We start from the raw sequence: 20,358 nt of genomic DNA, 5'->3' as shown, positions 1-20,358 counted from the left end.
TTTCTTTATATTATATTTGACTTTATATGACTGTACAATATTTTTCTTATAGCATATATTAATTTCAAAATAAACTATAATTTATTAGTCAAATTCTAATCATTTTATATATATATATATATATATCAATTTAATATATAATCAATAATTTTTGAAATATTAACAATAGTTTCAGAGACAAAAAACATATTTAAAATATATAAAAACTTTTTATATATAAAATATATATTTATATATAAAATATATAAAATATATATATTATAATATATATTTAAAATATATATTAAAAATATATATAAATATATTAAAAGTGATAATATATTGATAAGTTTTTAAAAACTAAAAGTTTCTTAATAAAATTAATAAAATAAAAAAATTAAGTAAACAAATTTCCAAAATATCTTAGATATTTTTCTATTATATTTTTATTATATTTAAAAAAAATTAATTATAAAATTTTATTATTTTAAATACTTGTTTATTACTCTCTTTTAAATTTAATAAGTTTTAAATTAATAAGTTAATAAATTTAATAAAATTACTTACAGTTGCATCTTTATTTTCCATTGCTTTTACCCAATTTGTAGATTCAATTGTGCATGGTCTTACTGTTTCTGTTCTTCCTTCTCGAAATAGTCTTGTCATAGAAGCTTCATAAGTTAAATTAAATTTACCAGCATCACGAAAATATGCTAATTGTAAAGCCATTTGTATATATGCATCCGGTGACATTGAATTAATCTTCATAAAGCCTTTACCATATGCATTATGTACATAAATACGTAATTCAACATCATTTAATAAATTTTGTGCAACCTAATAATTAAAAATTTTTTTAATATAATAATATTTCACATAATATATAAAAATTTTAATATTTTTAAATATTTTGATTTTTTGTATTATATTATTACATATCTCTTTTTATATTATCAAATATTAGTTTAGAATTTCAAATAATGAAAAATAATTTTTTAATTTTAATTTTATGATTATTACTTGATTTGATTTTTCAATAGCAGCTATGCAATTTGGAGTTAAATCCCATTGAAGGCGTACAGGAGATGGAGGTATAAATTCTGGTTCTCCTTTATTATAACCATCTTCTTTATATCTATAGTATATTCAAATAAGTCTTAATATAAAAAATATGATATTTTATTATATATAATAAATATATAATAAATAATATTTGCAACAAAACATTAAGGATATATAATTGTTAATATTATAATTTGTAATATTTCTTAATATATATAATAAAATTTTTTTCAATATTCAACAAAAAGATTCATGCATGAATATAAAATATAATTCAATTAAATTGAATAAATTGAAATATTTAATTTTTATTTGTAAATTCAAAAATGTTATATGTAGATTATAACATTTTACAATAAAATATTATAAGTGTTTTTTTCTGAAACTTAAATCAATTTGAATTTTTTTTAAATTAAATGTTTCAGAAAGATTAATTTTTTAGAATGTAAAAAATTTAAAGTTGAAAAGATAACAAATATTATAGCAATGATTCATTAAAATCGATTGATGTGTTTCATAAAAATATTTTATATATAAATTTGTTTTGTCTATTATTATTTATGTTAAAAAGAAACAAAAATATTCTGTAGTAGGAATTGAAAATCACATTGAATATATCTCGAAAATTATAATAATGAATTGTATATATTAATGAATTTTTAATGTATTCCTAAATAGTGAATTTGAACAAACAATATAAATAAATTTGCAAAAAATTAATTTATTTAAATAATATATTCAAAAAATAAATAATTTTATAAGATTATACAAAGTATTAAATATGTTGAATCACACAAATTAAAAAAAAAAAATTACTAAACTACTAAAAGAAAAAAAATATTTAATTGATATCATTAAGAACATATAATTATCAGAAATACAGAAGATACTATAAAAAGAATGAATAAATGATTGAGAGTAAATGATAAGTATTTTAAATATTTAATAAAATAAATTAGTAAATATTTATTTTGATATTTTTTAGTCATTTTAAAGTTATTTTCAAAAAATTATTTCAAAAAAAATATTTGTTAAAATTTAATTTTAATTTTTCAGGATAAAAAAAATACTAAAAAAATGTCTTGTTATATTTAAATAATATTTAAATAATAAAAAATTAATGAAATTAAAATTTTTAACATTTATGATTAAAAATTTACATTTTAAATTTTTTGCATTTTAAAAATTTGATCTGTCTGAATTAGAAGATATTGGAAAGAAAATTATTTAGAAAAATTATTTTCACTATTACTTTATGATATAAATTATTAGTATTTAAGCAATTTCAGAGAAAATAAAATTTTTAATATAATTATAAAAATTATAAAATTTTATAATATATTTAATTTTTTGTATAATATAAAATATATATATTATTTTTTTATATTTAATATAAAACCTTTGTAAATAGTTAAAGTTTTTATTATGAAGCTATAATTGAATATTTTTATTTTTATAATTTATTATATATATTATTGATATAAATATGTAAAATAAATTACATAATTGGGATAATTCTAATTTAATTATATTAAAAAAAAAAAATAATGATAAGAAAAAAATTATAGCAAGCTAACACTTTAATCATTAAAAACAATAAATAAAAAAGAATTAAAATAATATTTATTGTTATATACAGAACATAATTTTCAATATATTTATTTTTTGAATAAATTTTTTTTATACACTATTTAATTGAAAATTTAATTACAATAATATATCTAGTCTCTAATTATAATAATTATAATAATATATCTATAGAATAAATAAAAGATGTTCATAATGTATTTACAACTTTTTATTGTAACATAATCAAATATTTATATACTTATTTTATTATAATTATATTTTAAATAGATATTTAAATGTTTTATTTCATTTTATGTTGTTTTTATTATCTGTAAAAAATATTTCATTGCTTTTTCTTTTTTTTTTTTTAAGAAAAAAATCAGTTTATCCCAATTTTGTAATTATTTTATATAAATATATAAAATAAAATGTATGTAAATGTATGTAAATAAATAAATATAGCAAACTCAAAAACACATTGACAATATCAAATGATGCAATGATATTAAAAATCATAATTTATATAATATAAATATAATACTTTTTATAATTATTTTTTATTTTTTAATTATAATTATATTTATAAATATAATGTATCATAAACTAATCTATCAATGAAATAAAATTATGATATATTTTTTGTATAATTCTGATTAAAGTTTTGTATTCTGCATATTTTTATTATATCGTTCAAATATTTAAAACTCGTATAATTCACTAGTTCGTTGATTTTTTAAGTTTGCAATATTTTTTGTGCAATTATATCAATTATATTTCAATATATATATATATATATATATATATATATATATATATATATATTATGTATAAAAAATTAGTTTATATTTTTATAACACATATAATTCACAAATAGATAGTACTCTTTAAAATTTTGATATTTCTTATAAAAGTATGATATATAACTGTTTACGTACAAAAATATTTCAGATCTTACTTTTTAATTTCAATGTAATTCTTGTTTTTATTGTTCTTTCAATACAATTGAACTAAATTGAAACCTTTTATCTTTTTCACTTTTAGTTTTTTTCTTTATGATTAATGCTAAATTGTCAAACATTTTAAAATAAATATTATTAAATTTTTCACTTGTTATTTGTTTTATATATTGAATTATTATTTGAAAATTTCAATATGAAAAAATAAAAAAATATAAATAATTATCTAAAAAAGATTTTTTTAAATATTTTTTAAATAGTTTAAGTAATTTTCACTTAATTTTTATAATTAAAAAAAATAAAATAAATAGATTTGTGCAAAAATAAAGATTATTTCTTCCCTGCTTTTCATAAAATAAATTTAAAAATAAAATTAAATATTTTTTAATTTAATCAGTTTTATAAATACTTTAATATTTTTTAGCCAGCATCAATATTATATGATGCACTAATTTATTTCTTTCTAATGGAATTTTAATTTATTTTTTTTATTTATTATTGTTTAAAAATACTATGTAAATATATTTTAAACTTGGTCTAATTATAAAAAGAAAATTTTGTATACTTCTAATGATTTCATTTCATAATAATAAAAATTCATTTTAATAATAAGACTTTTTTTTCGATTTTTTTATTAATATATTATACTTTATAAAAATTTTTTTACAAAAACGGACTAATTTGTACTATCTTTTTGTAACAGAATATGCATATAAAGAAGTAAAGAAGACATAATATTTATTAAATGAAAATATTTACTAAATGAATTAGTTTTAATTGAAAACTAAATTGTAAAAGATTTTGTGTAAGAAGAAAAATAAAAAAAAAAATAAAAAATAAAAAAAAAAATACAAAGAAAAATAAGAAAAAATTACCCTATTTCCATGTCTTTAGCGATAACATATTCCCATAGAGATCCCATAATAGGAGCATCAGCCCTAATAAGCATATTGTGACCAAAATTAGTAGAATCATTATGCATAAAATATGTATTATAATTTTACAATTAATAATATAATACAATATATTAGTATATTATTCTACCAATTACTACCAATTATCAAAATAATATATACAAATATAAATATATGAAATAAAAGAAGTTATTTTTCTGTAAAAATAAATTAGAAAAAATATTAAGTAATCCAGGACATAATTATTTTACTTTTAAATATACAAAATGATTCAAAAATAATAAAATAAAAAAAAGTCATATATTGCATATCTTATTTTTTGAATTTATAATTAAAAAAAATATTTAAAATACCAACTTTATATATCAAAAAATACTATATTTTTATTCACAAACAGATAGTTATTATATAAGTTCTTCGATCTTTTGATTTCAACATTAAATTTTTATTTTTAAGATTTTTAAAATTTATATTTTATATTGATATTTCTGAGCGAAATTAATAATAATTAATAATATATGCGAAATTTTATAATAAAATATAATAAAATACGTAACAACATTAAGATACGAAACGAACATTTGATTAGTTTAATTATAATTATTGATATTTCTTTAATTATTCATAAATTATATTAACAAGAAAACATATCAAAGTGACATATCGATTTTGATAAAATTTATAGGAAATAGTTTTCAAAAAAATGATATCTATTATTTATCTAATATTTATTAAAGAGATGAGATCAGTTTTCAAAATGAGATTTGAAAACATTTTTTTTTAATATCTTAAAGAATAAAATAATAAAAATAAATAGAATAAAAAAAAATTTTTGTTTCAAATTATATTTTTGAATTTTTTTAACTCAATGTTAATTTACACTTGTGATAATTTTATATGAAATTTGTTATTTTGTTATTTTTTTATTTTGTTTGATATAACACTATGAAAGTTTTTGAAAAATATATAAAACACATATTCGAATGTATAAACAAATATTACGAGACTCAAAAATATTTAAAAATAATAATACCATCGCAATGATTATTACAATCATTTTGTGAAATATGGCTCCACGAGATTTTCAAATTCTCTTGCAAAATGACTATATAGCCATATAACTAACGGAATCAAATATTTGTCTACGTTAACGGAAACGTTTGTCTACAATGAGGAATTGATCAATAATTATATTTCAATTGTATTATTTTTTTAATATACATTTATATTTAAATTTAATGTGATGATCAAATTGCAAACAAAATTTTTCCAAATATAAAATCCACATATATATCAATAGATTAAATAATTGGCGTACAATTTTCGAAAGAAACAATATAAAATATAATATTATAATAAATAAATATTGAACCGAGTATTAAAACATAATTGTATTATTAATTATAAAAAGAATCTCAACAATTCATTTTTATGTCTTTAGAAAAATAAAAATTCGTTGATTTATAAAATGTACCTTCATTAGTTTTAAAGATACAATAATGAAATTTAAAGAGCATCTATAAAAAAAAAAAAAAAAAAAATTTTAAAAAAAGAGTTTGATATTAAGATTTTTCTTGTATTTAAAAATATGATAGATCATAAAATAATAAAGATAAAAAATGAACTTAGAAAAATTTCATGTATTGATTGTAGAAATTTAATACTTTTACTACAATAATATCAAAATAGACAACGAAATTAGACATGTATAAATTCATTTGGAAAAATTTTGCCTACAATTTAATCATCACATTAAATATGAATATAAATTTATATTCAAAAAAATAACAAAATTAAAACAGAATATATTCATTGATCCATAATTAATTATTAATTCCATATTGTAAACAACTATTTTATAATTATGACTTCTATCATTATATATCTTCAAAAGAATTTTGTGAAATCATGTTTGGTGAAAACAAAATTAATTGCAATTGTATCATTATTCTTAGATAAATGTTTAGAGAGAAAAGAAATATTATTTTTCATTTTCTTTCATATTATTATAAATAATATTTTATATTATTATATATATAACTAAATTAACATTTAGTTAAAATTAATAAAAAATTCAAAATTTTCAACACATTATAATATAACAAAATATAAACAAAAAAATTAACTTTTCTTAAATTTTCTTATGTAATCGAATTTCTTAAAAATATTTAGTTTGAAAAAAAATTTTTTCTTAAACATCGTTTAATTTCCAAGATATTAAAAAAATATTTCAACTCTCAATTTTAAGAATTGATTTTACTTTTTTAATTTGAATATTAACCAATAAAAAAATATGTATGAAATATTTTTTTGAGATCTATTTATCAATCTAGAATCCTATATCAAAATTGGCGTGTTCGATATGTTTCTTTATGAAATATGTAAGATATATAAAATATATGTTTATATAATATTTATTTTAGTGTATAGATTCACTCTGGAAATATTACATATGAAAACATATATTTCTGAATCATTTTGTATCTTATGAAATTTCTGAAAACAAAAATATATTATTATGTAATAACTTATATAAAAATTAAATGAATTTTATGAATTTCTTAAACATCTTCAAATCATAATGTGTTGTAATTAGGTTGTAATTAGCTGAAAAGAAGACAGAATGGGCAGAAGAAGCAAAAATGAAATAAACCCCCAGAAGCTATAAATTTAGGTTCTTACTTTCTATTGTTGACTTCCTGACATATCACGTATTCCCACAAATGTGACATCACTGCAGCATCTGCCCTACTCATCACTTTTAATTATGTATCAATTTCAAGATATTTTCTAATGTTTAAAGTGAAATATCATTATACCCTTATATTTAATATGATGAGTAAAAAGAAATTATATTATTTATAATTCATATAAAGCATTGTAAGACACCAAATAAATTACTTGAATATCTCAACTATTATTACTGACAGAAAAAAATCAGATCAAACTCTATTTAAAAAACGAAATTAATTTTTATATAATTTCTATGTATTTACATATCAATTTATTCAAATTTGGTCTGATACATTTTTTTTTCTATTACTAATAACATTAAAATATTCAAATGATCTGTTTTATATGTCTTATTTTAATCCAAATACATTAAATATATAAAATCTTTAGCAAAATTTTTTTATTGGATTCATTGAATATTTTCTTAATTATTATTATTATTAAGATAATGTGTCATTGTAATTATATAAAAAATAGGAAATTAGAAAGTTATAATGAATTCATTGATTAAATTATATTCTTTTTTTTCAAAAAGTTGTCAAAATATTTATTAATTACTATTTAATAACATAAAATACATATATTAGAAACTTATTAATTGTTGCATTTTCTGTTATCTTGAAACTAATTTATTTTGTCAGAGAAAATAAAAAAGACATAGTAAATTTTTTATTATCATAATAAAATTTTCATGGAATATTATAATAAAATTTCTAATGAAAATGATATTGAATAAAATCATATTTAATTCAATTTAAATTATTAAATAATATAAGATTAAAAAAAATATATTAAACTTTTCTCTCTATTTAATAAATGAAACTTAAAGGAAAATAAAATCAATATATCATCTTTTAAAATATCTGTATCTGTTTTGATGAATGTTGCATTGCAGATTCAATCTTGACAATTGTTGAGATAATATATATAATGTTTTTACTTTATATGAATCACAAATAATTTGATTTGTTATGTGCTTTTTAAGTAAACAAAATTGTGCTATTTTTATCAATTTTTAACTATAATAATTAATAATATTAACAATAGTAATAATGAAGTATATATTTCTTCAGTTTTTCATTTAAATGAAATGATTTAATTTTTATGATTATGATTTTAACAATGGAGATGTTTCATATCACATATCACATAAATTTAATTCAGATTAATAAAATAAATTTAGACTTTATCATAAAAAATAATGAAAAAATTATATTTTTTAAATACATATAAAATAACATAAATATTTTATTGTGAAACAGCTCCTTTATTTTTTATTGCTCTTTCTTATTTTATATATTATTTTTTATCACATATATAACTTAATTCTATTTTTTAAAACTTACCATGAATGTTCTGCATTAAAGCCAATCTAAAATATAATAATAATTATGTAATAAAATGTTTAATAATTATATTATATTATACTAATTATATATAATTATATATAATAATAATTATATTATATTATAAATAATTATATTATAAATTATTTTATATTACTTTCAAATTATTTTTTAGATAATTACTTACTCTGCCATTGTTACCTATGCACAGAGTGAATGATTTATCAAACCATCTATCATATCCTTTACCATGCAATAAAATTCGACCATATTGATCTAATTTGTCTGGATCTTCCTAATAATGTATAAAAATTAAAAACTATAAATTAAATATTATCAAAACAAATGTAAATAATTATTCAAATAAAATTTTTATTTCATTTGTCATTTATTTTATTATTCAATCAAAAATAATATTATTTAAATAATAATTAATATTTGAAAAATCAATTGAATAGATCTAAAAAAAGAGTAATGTTACAAATTTTTTAAAATGAATTTTTTTGTGGAATATTTTCTATTGAAAATATTTTTAGATTTTCAGAAGATATTTTGTTAAGTTTTTAGTATTTGATAATGGAGTTACATAGAGAAAAAAATAAACAATATTAACAAAGTGAAAGAAGAACATATATATAAAAATTTTTATCATATTTTAATTTGATTAATTTTTAATTAAGAAAAAACTTTTTATCTATTTATCTTTAAGAAAAATTAATGTCAATATCAAAGACAATAATTTTTGATATTTTAATATTTAATTTTGTATTTGAAGTCAAATAAATTTCTCATTATTTATATTAAAAAAAAATTTGATATATTATTTGTTTATTGTTTTATTATTGCAGTAAGCAAAAAGTAGATCTAACATTTATCTGTAAATTTTATAAAATGTAAAGACATTTATTCAATTATTTTTTTAATGTTTCTTATTTTATTTTAATATTTACTTATAATTTATTTTTTATTGTATTTTAATATTTACTATATAATATCATATAAATATTTTTTGAAAAAATATTTTCTTCTATGTTGTAATAATTTTTCTTATAAAATTAATTATAAACTTATTACTTTTCAAATTTCTTGATCTAATATAAAATTTTTGTTCCTTATAAATGAAAAACTTTACTATTTTTTATTTTGTTATTATTTGAAATATTCTATTTATACTTGGTAAATAATCATTTGAAAATAATTTCTTCATATAAAATTTTGAATTTTATTTTTATTTTCAAATAAATTTTTTATTTTATTTGAAATAATTATTTTTTTCTTTTATTTGAAATATTTATTTTTAATAAAAAAATATCTACAAACAAAATATTTTAATGTCACTTACGGGATCATATATATATGGTATATCATCTAATACAACTATAAATGCAGCTTTTTCAATAAGATCTAATGATGCCTTATTCATTCCTTTTGAAAAAAATTCTTCTCTAGCTATTGCCCATGCAGTTCTTTCACTAGCTGTTAAAGCAGCCAATTTCTCTTCACCATCTGATGGTATTGATTTATCATTTAAAATTTGTTGCATTTGTCTGAAATAAGATATATTATATCAAAAATATTTGTTATTAAATATTCAAATAATATACACAATAAAAAACAACAATTTCACATTACATTAACATATATTATTTCTATTATTTCTATATATGTAAATAAAATTTAATTAAATGAAAATTAAATGAAAATAAAAAAAAAGAATTTCGAATTTTCGAATTTTTAGTCCTTAATTTATTTCATATATATATATATATATATTATTATTATATATTATATTATATATTATAATTATATATATAGCCATACACGCAGAAACATTGTAATGTATATATATCAAATTCTAGGTTTCATGAAATTACATAGTTTGTGATTTGATATTAACATAATAAGTGAAACGTGTTCTTAAAAATGTCTCATTACTTTTCAGCATTGATATTATTATCTATAGAATTTATTAAAAATATTATGTATATTTTTTAATATATATTTATTATTTATTAAAAATAAAAAGTTGAAGATTAAAAAGAAATAGATAAGAAGATAATTGATTGAAAGAAATAAATTTTATAATTTTAAATTTTAAATTTCTGCGTTAAGAAAATTTAACGTAATTAAGAAAATTAAAAGTAATCAAATTGAATAAATACAAAAATTTTTTATGAATAAATATTTATATTTTTCAATATTTAGATAATATTCGCCTAAAAATCAAAAAGATCAAAAATATTTTTATATATATATCATTAAAGACATCATAAAATTATATGTATATATAAGCTAAATTAATATGTAATTATGATATTGAATCCTTGAAACTGAATATTCGATATTGATACATTCCACGTGTAGTAACTTATATCAACGTTGCTTGTTAATCAAATTAATTCTAAAAATATCGTCTACTACTGATATGCTAATTACCAGTTGACTATTACAAATTGCATCATAAAATCAAGAGATTGATATGTGTATCGCAACATGTTTCAGCATGTTAAGTAGATATAAACATATAAGTGTAGTTAGTATATGAGAAAAAATTATAGAATTTTAAATATGAACTGAGTTATAAATTTAATATAAACAAAATTATATTACGATTATTTTTTATTTTTATTCTATTTTTATAGAATGAACATATATAGAAGCAAAAATTTGATATTTAATATTAACATATTTATTTAAAAAATAAATAAATAATGTTAAGAAAAAAGAAATTGCATAAGAGCAAAATTGACCAATAATCATAAAAAATATATATCAAAATATGTATCAAGTATACATTTCGAAAAGAAAATAAATTCTATATAATCCTATGTGTAATTGAAAATAATACCAACTCTGTTAAATAGAATAAAAATATATATATTTTAATATGATGTACAATATCTCAAGACATTTTTTTAAATTAATTAAGACATTTTTTTGTAGAACAAAATGTGAATGTAATTAATACTAAATTTTTAAAACTTTTTTCAAATAACTGATTTTAAAAATTTTATTCAAAATTTTTCGTTCATTTTTGGTATTATATTTGTAAATAAAGAGTAATAGTTTTTAGTTCCTATTAAACGGTACTAATATTGATCATTAGTTATATCATTAATATTTATTATTAGATAATTAAAATACCAAACTATTATAAGTTGTAGTATAAAATAAATAAATAAATAAGTTGTAGTATAAATTAATCTTTTTTCGACATATTTTAATTGCACGTGCATAATTAAAGACATTGATTGCGAAGTTGCGTTTATCGAAAAAATCTATATATCCGTATAAGCTATTATCTATCAATTTTCATAGTCAAAAAATATATAAATATCTAAGTAGTTTTTAATTATTTTTGCATTTTGTTTGTATACAGATATTGGTTTTCATAAAAAAAATTTTAATGGATTCGCTTTCTTTCAAATAAAACGTTTTCCCCTTATTATCGAAAAATATATTTCAGTTTTATATTATTTGTATGTTCCTATTTGTTTTAGTATTTGGATTATCGAAATTATATTTTTAAAGTTCATATCATCGAAATCTCTTATTTTTAATATTAATTATTTTTTAATATTTTTAATATATTTATAGTTAATTTCATTGGAAAAAATAATGAATCAATAAAAGATATTTATGATGGACATATCTTGAGTTTCTAAAAAAATAGATGAAAAAGTATTAAAGTATAACTATTTAATCTATTTTTCAACATTTCTTAATCAACATTTTTTAATAAAAACATTCTAAATTTTTCAATTGTTAATAGTGTACAAAAGCAAAGATAAAACGATCTGAAAAAAATAAAATTTTCACTTCAACTTTCTACATTATATTAATGATATAAAGAAAAAAAAATTAAAAAAACATAAGAGATAAAAAATAAGATTAAAAGAACTAGAACATCCACAAAATTGGAGAAAAATAAAGAAAAAATAAAAACATTAACTATGTAATTTATTTAAAATAATAAAAAAAATTGAATTTAATATTCAAATTGCCAAAAATGCTGATTCTGAAATAAAATCCTAATAATTATATTTGTATTTATAACAAATTATATTAAAACTATTTTAAGAATAGATATGTATAATATATAAAGTTTTGGTATATTTAGTATTAAATTATTTGGTATATTTAGTAACAAATTAATTATTGGATTTAAATCAAATTAAGGATGAGATTATATTATATATCAATTAGAAAATAATTTTTATATCCAACAAAGCAGTATTCACAGAAATATGATCAGAAATTGACTTAATTTTGCAAATATTAATCGAATCCAAGACTTATTTATTAATATTTTATTAAAATATCACAAAAATTACAAATATTTAAAGATCATTATTTTTGTTAAAAATAATTATATAATTTAAAAATAATGAAAATATTTTAATTTTCAGTTTTTGTTATTTAGTTTCTTCGATTCAATATCATTTTAATACAAATACATTCGAAAAAAATCGAAATTTATCGCTTATATTATATTTATTAATGCATAGTTTATAATACCTCCTATGATATTTTTAATTTTATTGATATAATAAAAAATATAAAAAAATTTGCAAATGATTAATTTGTTTCTGAATTTCGATCAAAAGATAATATATTAATAATACATTTATAGCTAAGCTAATATCTTTATTAAATGATAAGAAAGAGATATTAATAATGCTTGAAAAGTCGCGTAATTCTTTAATTGAGTATTATAGTGAACAATTCGTTAATAAGTTGTCAAGTAAAATTTATTATAAAAAAAAACTTATTAATAATTCATATTTGCATTTTGCAATCAGAAAATTATAATACTAATAAAATATTATAATAAAAATTGTATTAGATATATAATGTGCTAAAAAAACCTAAAAGTTTATAGAAAAATTTAAAAAAATAGAATATCATTTATTTAATTTTAATACGATAAATTTTACATGTTGCTTCGAATTTTAAAAGAATTGAACATAAATTTATAAAGAAGAAGAAAATAAATTTAGAAAATGTAAGTATATTGCATTTTGTATAAATTTTTATATCACAAAATAAAATTTTAAGGTTAATTGTTAGATAGAAAAATTATGAATTATCTACTTATTCATTTTTTAAATATTTTAAAAAATGTGTATGTAGTATATACATTTCATAAATTTGTCACAATCATAAATTTCAATTTCGTATAATATTAACAAATGAAAGTATTATTTAAAATTGAAAACATTAAATAAAATAATTAAATAAAAAAATCTTTAAACATTAAATCTTTAAACTAAATTAATTAACTTAAATTAAACTTTATTTTGAAATAACAAAAATTTTTTATATTTTTTTTATTTTTTGATAATTTTCAACGATTAGAATTAAAAAATAACAGTTTCAAATTTAAAAATTTGATTTAAAAATTACGAGTATAAAAAGTATTTTATAAAAAATTATAACAAAAAAATAAAATAATAACAATTGATTTTCATTCAATATAGTAATTGGCAGTATTTATTTAATCTGTTTATTAATCAAAAAATTGAGATTAATCAAATATTGAATCATTAATAATAATTAGTAAATTATATGATGATATCAACTTGTCACAAATATTTTTGATTGATACCAACATATATTTGATTTACGATTTTACTAATAAAATAATTATATAAGAACTATTTAGTTTTTAATAAATATTACTCTTGTAGCAATAGACAATACTTTAAGTAGAATATAAATAACAATATAAATAATAATAAATTATTATAATATAATAATTTGTTATATTATATCAAAATTTATTATTGTTATTTGTTATTGTTATTTTATTATAATTTCTTAATAAAATATTAGTTTATGTTTATATGATATTTCTTTATTTATTTGTAGTTATTTATTCATTATATTGTATTATTTATTTGTTATAAAATATATTAGAATTATTTTGCGAAAAAAACTCATTTATAATGAATTTTTTTTTTAACTTTATCGTACAAATTTACATGTAATTTACATACTTTCTATGCTTATCTATACCAAAGTTTACATTACATGATCTTATTTTTATCGGCATTATCATGTCGATAAAGTTATATCTATTGATATCTTAAATATAAGATATAAGAAAGATATAATCGAATTAATGAAAAATAAATATACTAATAAATTGTTTTCTAAAGTATTCTACGAATTATAAAGAAATAAAATAAAATAAAAAAAAATAGAATTATTAATAGTAAAATTCATAGCATGATTCATAATGTAATAACAGAAAGATATTTGTAAAAAACTTTCTAGCATAGGCGATTGTTTAATAATAATCGCTGTTCATATATAATCTAATCTAAACGTTATTCATGATGATAATACTAAATAGTACTATCTAATCTATATTATAAACCTAATTATAGAGGAGATATATATAGGAATATATATATATATATAGATATATATATAGATATATATATATATATAATATATATTTCAATCATTAAACGAATTGATATCTAATTTTTAAATTCACTTGAACTCAAAACTCAAAAAATATATATATATACATATAAATATATATATATATGATTATTATTTGTTCTCAAATATATTTTAAATTTTATTTTATTAAATCTTAGTTTTGAATTTGTAAGTCGAAATATTTTTATTATTATTTTTTTATTATTAAAAAATTCGATCATCGAAATTATATTTTCATGAAAATAAAAACTTTGTTATATATCCGAAATAACAATTATAAGTAACAATAAAATTTGTATATTCTCTCAAATTCTAAGAAATTAGAGTTTGTTTATATGTGCTAACATCGTTATTATCATTAGTAAAATTTAGATTAGATTATATAAGAACAGTGTTTTGACAATTGTTTATACTAAGAAGTTTTTTGCTAATGTCTTAAAAATTAAAATGAAACGATGGTAATATAAGAAAAAATTATTTAATATCAAATCTGACAATATATTTTAATCATTGAAATTTATGAAAAATTCTCTTTTTTAAAATTATCAAATTTTAAAATTTAAAACTTATAAAATTTTTTATTTTATAGCATCAAAAAGAATAAATTTTAATTTCATAAATATAGAATTTTCATGTATAAATATATCTTAATACACATACAAATATCAATACTTATTAATAAAAGTATTAATAGTCTGTATATTTTAATATCTTTTTATTTAAGTAATTTTAATCCATATTGAGATTATTTTGCATATTTTTATTTTATTTTTAGAATAAAATAATTAAATCATATTAAAATTCATCAAAATTCATATTAAAAAACATATTATATATGATTAAGAATTAAATATAAAAATATAAAATTATATCTAACTTACATTTCAATTTCAGGAGGTTGAAGAATTCTATTTTTGTGATAAATTGGAACTTTAAAATATTTTCCCTTATGATATACAACAATATGTTTAGAATCTTGATAATGTACAATTTTGTCTGTTTCACGTCCTGGTATTCTTGTAGTATTAAATACTCTTTCATATTGCCATGAACAGAGAGGCACCAATCCTTGGATTAATATCTGTAAAAAAAAAATAAAAATTGTTTAAATTTATATATAATAGTATTAGTATGAAATATACAAAAACAAAAAAATAAAAAATTGAATAATTTTTTTGTTATCAATTATTATTTAATTTTCGAGAAAATTGAGTTTGAAAAGTTTTAAATATAAATAAAATTGATTAATTTTCGATTGAATATAAATAAATTATAGATACAATATTCTATATTAAAATAAGCAAAAAAATAGAATAAAGTTTTATTGTTTAATTTCTTATTTTTGAGAAAATCAACAAATTCTAAAATTTGCTTTTTTTGAAAATTAATTTTTAAACGAAATAAAATTAATTTTACATTTTAATTTTACATATAGAATAATCTCCTATTGATAATTCATTCTTATTTAATCGGGAATCAACCAATTATATTTGAACAATTTTCAAATTCATTTTTTCAAAAATGAAGTTTCAAATGAAAAATTTTGTTATGCAAAATTATTTAAAACAACTATTTATCTCATTTAAATAATTAACAGTATCTTTTCACAAATAATTACCAAATATTTGATTAATTAAATATAAAAAATTATATTATTTATATAATACAAAATAAATTACTAACCGGTTCTAATTCTTGCCGTTCAATGAGTCGTCGATATTGTAGACATGAATAAATAACATTTGCAGCACGGGCAACTTGTATATTAGTAGGATACATAAGAATAGCATCAATACCATAAAAATTTGAATTAACCATAATAGGAGATCGTCCACGTAAATACACATATTCTTCCCACCAATCAGAAACATAATTAGTAGCCCACCAAGACTTTAAAATTAAATATCGCTGAAGTTTCACACCAATTCCTTTTTGAAATTCATTAGCTAATGTCTCCATTCGAGCATAATTTTCGTCATCGAGCAATGGTCGAACACTTCGTAGGTACTATTTAAATATATATATATAACATATATATAGATTCGATAAATATAAATAAATAAAGAAATGAATATAATCTATATCTAATAATATATAATAATATATAATAATATATATAAAAATATAAAAAATAGTGTATTTTATTTTTTTTTGTTTTTCATATAATTTTATAAAATTAAAAACTAGAATATCCTTTAAATTAACTAATTATGATATTAGTTATAAATTGATTTTTACTTTTTATTTTTGTATTTTTTTTAGAAATAGCGAATTGCATTAATGTAGTAAAAATTTCATATAAAAAAATATATGTGATCTTTTTTTTATATGATTTTTATATATGAATATATGTATTTATAAAAAAATTATATGAAATTATTATACTCAAAACTATTTGATTCTTATTTTTCTTGTACAGTAATTATAATAATTTACGTGTAATTTGTAATTATAAATTAAAATTGAACATTTTGTAAAATTATGAAATATTCTATATTCTAACCCGCTTCATTGTATCTACTACTGAGGGTAATGGTAGGCGTGGCAATGATCCTTGAAAACTATAAAGCATTGGTTTGTGCCATCCAAAGAACAATTTCACTAATGTCGTCCATGTTTTAGTGATCCTTGATGCACTACATCCTTTTTCTCTTGATTCATACATCCATCCCTTGTACATAAGTAACAATTTAAAAGTATATCGAATTACATATATTACTATCAACCATAAAAGCAATCCAATTATAAAAGATCCTGCTAAATGAGCCAATACTGAAGATCTATATAAAAATATAAATTATTCTATTAAAATTATATAAAAATTATATTAAAAAAAATATAAACTATGCTAAATATAAACTTACGCTGAAAGATATGGTGCCGCTTTTCCAACAAGATCATAAGGTACCTTAAAACCAGCAAAATGTATAGCAGTCACTACAGCTATAGTAAACCATAAACTTTCTAAAGAAGCAGGATATACACCACTTCTTAAATTGTTCTGAAATTTATTTAATTCGTTTTATATTCATTCAAAAATTATATTATAATTTTATAAATATTCTAAATTAATATTTATTTACTTACAACAAATCTAAAAAATCTTTTTTTCCAAGAACGGATACCTGATTGCCATACTAAATGTAAAACTTCTCTATCAAAATTAACATCCCATCCCTCATGAGTAATAGAAAAACTAAATGCTACAGCTGAATGTGCTTCTGCCATATCATCAGTTATAAATTATAAAGCTGAAATAAATAAATAAATTTATAAGACTGAAATTAAATTTATGATAAAAAAATAAATTAAATAAAATTAACTGTACATTAAAAGGACAAATTTATATTATATATAATATAATATAATATATATAATAAAATATAATTTTTATTATATATAATTTCTTAAATTATATTTAAATTATAAAATAAATTATCATATAATAAATATGATGAAATAAATAGCAATAAATAATAATAAAAAATAATAAAAATTAATAACAAGAAAACAAAAATTTTTCTAATTTTAGCATATTTTTTATGCTTCAAAATAAGATAATATTTAAAATATACTATTTAAAAATATTTATTATAAAATATCTATTTTTCATTTTTAAGATATATGTATATTTTACAATTTACATGGTTTTTACAATATTATGTTTTTTAATAAAAATTTATTTTATATAATGATTTAATGATTAAACTACATTTATTAAATAAATAAATATTTTCTTTTAAAGTATATGATAATTTATGAGAAAATTATATAAATATATATTATTTCATAGAAATAATATCATGAAAATATCAATATAAATTATCATGTATTTTGATAAAATACAATAATATTTTCATACTATAAAATTATAGTAATAAATAATAATACAATTTATAAAAATATATATAATTTTATGAATTCAATAAACTCAAAAATTAACTTTAATTATTTTTATAATTTCTATCATATAATCATGTTATTATTCTATCGTCATATTGTTATTATATTAAAAAGATATTAAATCTGCATACATTCAAATATATTATGTTTGGTTTTTTCAAAATTGTTTTTGTTTCGAATTCTAAACACAAATAAAAAATTTAGCACAAAAATTATTAAATATAATATACACATCATACAAAAGTCATTATTATATCAATTTTATTATCTCTAATCATATATAATATATTTTATCTTATAATAAAAATTAAGAAAGGAAGAAAAGTTTCAAAAATTTTGTTATCTAATAAAAATTAAGAAACGATTAAAAATAATCTATTCTTGCAAATGAACGATTGAATTATACGCTTCAGTTATATAACCTTGGACTTTAGACGATTTGTCTAGTTGGAAACGTGGCCATAATTTTAGCAAACAATTACTTTATTCCATGAGGAATTGCAGTTAGATTTGTATCGTATGTGTTTCTCATAGTTTAGATTACAATCATATAATTTGAAATTTTAGACTGAATAAATATTTAAATTCATAACTATTTTTTTCAATGCATAAGTTTATTTACAATACAGTGAATAACTATTATTAAATTTTGATATATTCATATTTTATAATAGCGCAAATAATATTTTGAAATCTCTTGTCTTATCAATGTTTTTGTAAACAGTAATATTAACATTGACATTAATAATTAACATTAACTATTTATATCTTTAGAATATTTAAAAATATTATATACAATATTTACATATTTACAGCAATTATAGCTTGAAATTAATATCAAAAATAAAATTTAATCTTTGTTACAATTAGAGTCTGCATTCGTTGTATTTATTTTTTAATTCATGTCACGATGTTATAAGGTGAAGAGTTAAATGCAATAATGTAGTTACATCCTCTCCTCGTATTATGCGAATATACGGTATACATCAAATACAATAGAAGTTCATATCTTGATAATAATTCACACAAAAACCATAAATAAATAAATAATAATAAATAAATAAATAATACACAATAAAAAATATTGGTTTCTACATATTTAGAAGTTTTTTTTTTAGTTTTTTTAATTTATTATAAAATCAAATAAATGTCAGCATTTAACTTGTATAATTATTTAAAACATTTTCTTTTATCTTTTATATTTTTTGAAACATTTACTACAAAAATTAAAATAGAATATCCGTATAAAATTTATTTTATCTTAAATATATGTTTTAAAATATTATGTTAAAATATTAAATTAAAATATTATGTTAATATTATTTATTATAGATAAATTCTAAAGAAAATGCAAAAAAATAAATATAATAAAAAATGCAGAAACAAATCAAAGTCAATTTAAATATAATGTTATAAATTGATATTTTATATATTAAACATTAA

At 16.6% G+C, this 20,358-nt stretch overlaps 2 protein-coding genes across 4 annotated transcripts in view; one reads left to right on the top strand and one right to left on the bottom strand.

The window, feature by feature from the left end:
- Positions 1–20,358, top strand: part of cin (Molybdenum cofactor synthesis protein cinnamon) — a 46,437-nt gene that overhangs the window by 14,084 nt on the left and 11,995 nt on the right. The window lies entirely within an intron of this gene.
- The window catches only part of whd (carnitine O-palmitoyltransferase whd), a 28,520-nt gene that overhangs the window by 3,790 nt on the left and 4,372 nt on the right, over positions 1–20,358 (bottom strand). Inside the window, exons 2-13 of one of the 3 annotated variants that reach the window (XM_031918810.2) lie at positions 18,100–18,263; positions 17,877–18,013; positions 17,516–17,792; positions 16,696–17,019; positions 15,894–16,093; positions 9,902–10,106; positions 8,747–8,854; positions 8,560–8,585; positions 7,163–7,228; positions 4,442–4,504; positions 1,000–1,114; positions 547–816 (exon numbers count right to left, since the gene is read on the bottom strand). In XM_031918810.2, the coding sequence (XP_031774670.1) occupies positions 547–816; positions 1,000–1,114; positions 4,442–4,504; positions 7,163–7,228; positions 8,560–8,585; positions 8,747–8,854; positions 9,902–10,106; positions 15,894–16,093; positions 16,696–17,019; positions 17,516–17,792; positions 17,877–18,013; positions 18,100–18,240 (1,932 nt within the window). In that variant the 5' untranslated portion in view covers positions 18,241–18,263. The remainder of the gene's footprint in view (positions 1–546; positions 817–999; positions 1,115–4,441; positions 4,505–7,162; positions 7,229–8,559; positions 8,586–8,746; positions 8,855–9,901; positions 10,107–15,893; positions 16,094–16,695; positions 17,020–17,515; positions 17,793–17,876; positions 18,014–18,099; positions 18,264–20,358) is intronic. The other 2 variants (XM_012491265.2, XM_012491266.2) reach the window with 2 other exon arrangements.

Source organism: Apis florea, unplaced genomic scaffold, assembly GCF_048593485.1.
Source record: "Apis florea isolate Af1SG1 unplaced genomic scaffold, ASM4859348v1 contig_3078_pilon, whole genome shotgun sequence".
NCBI classification, from domain to species: Eukaryota; Metazoa; Arthropoda; class Insecta; order Hymenoptera; family Apidae; genus Apis; species Apis florea.
The sequence above is the reverse complement of the archived record's forward strand: the minus strand, read 5'-3'. Positions and strand labels throughout refer to the sequence as shown.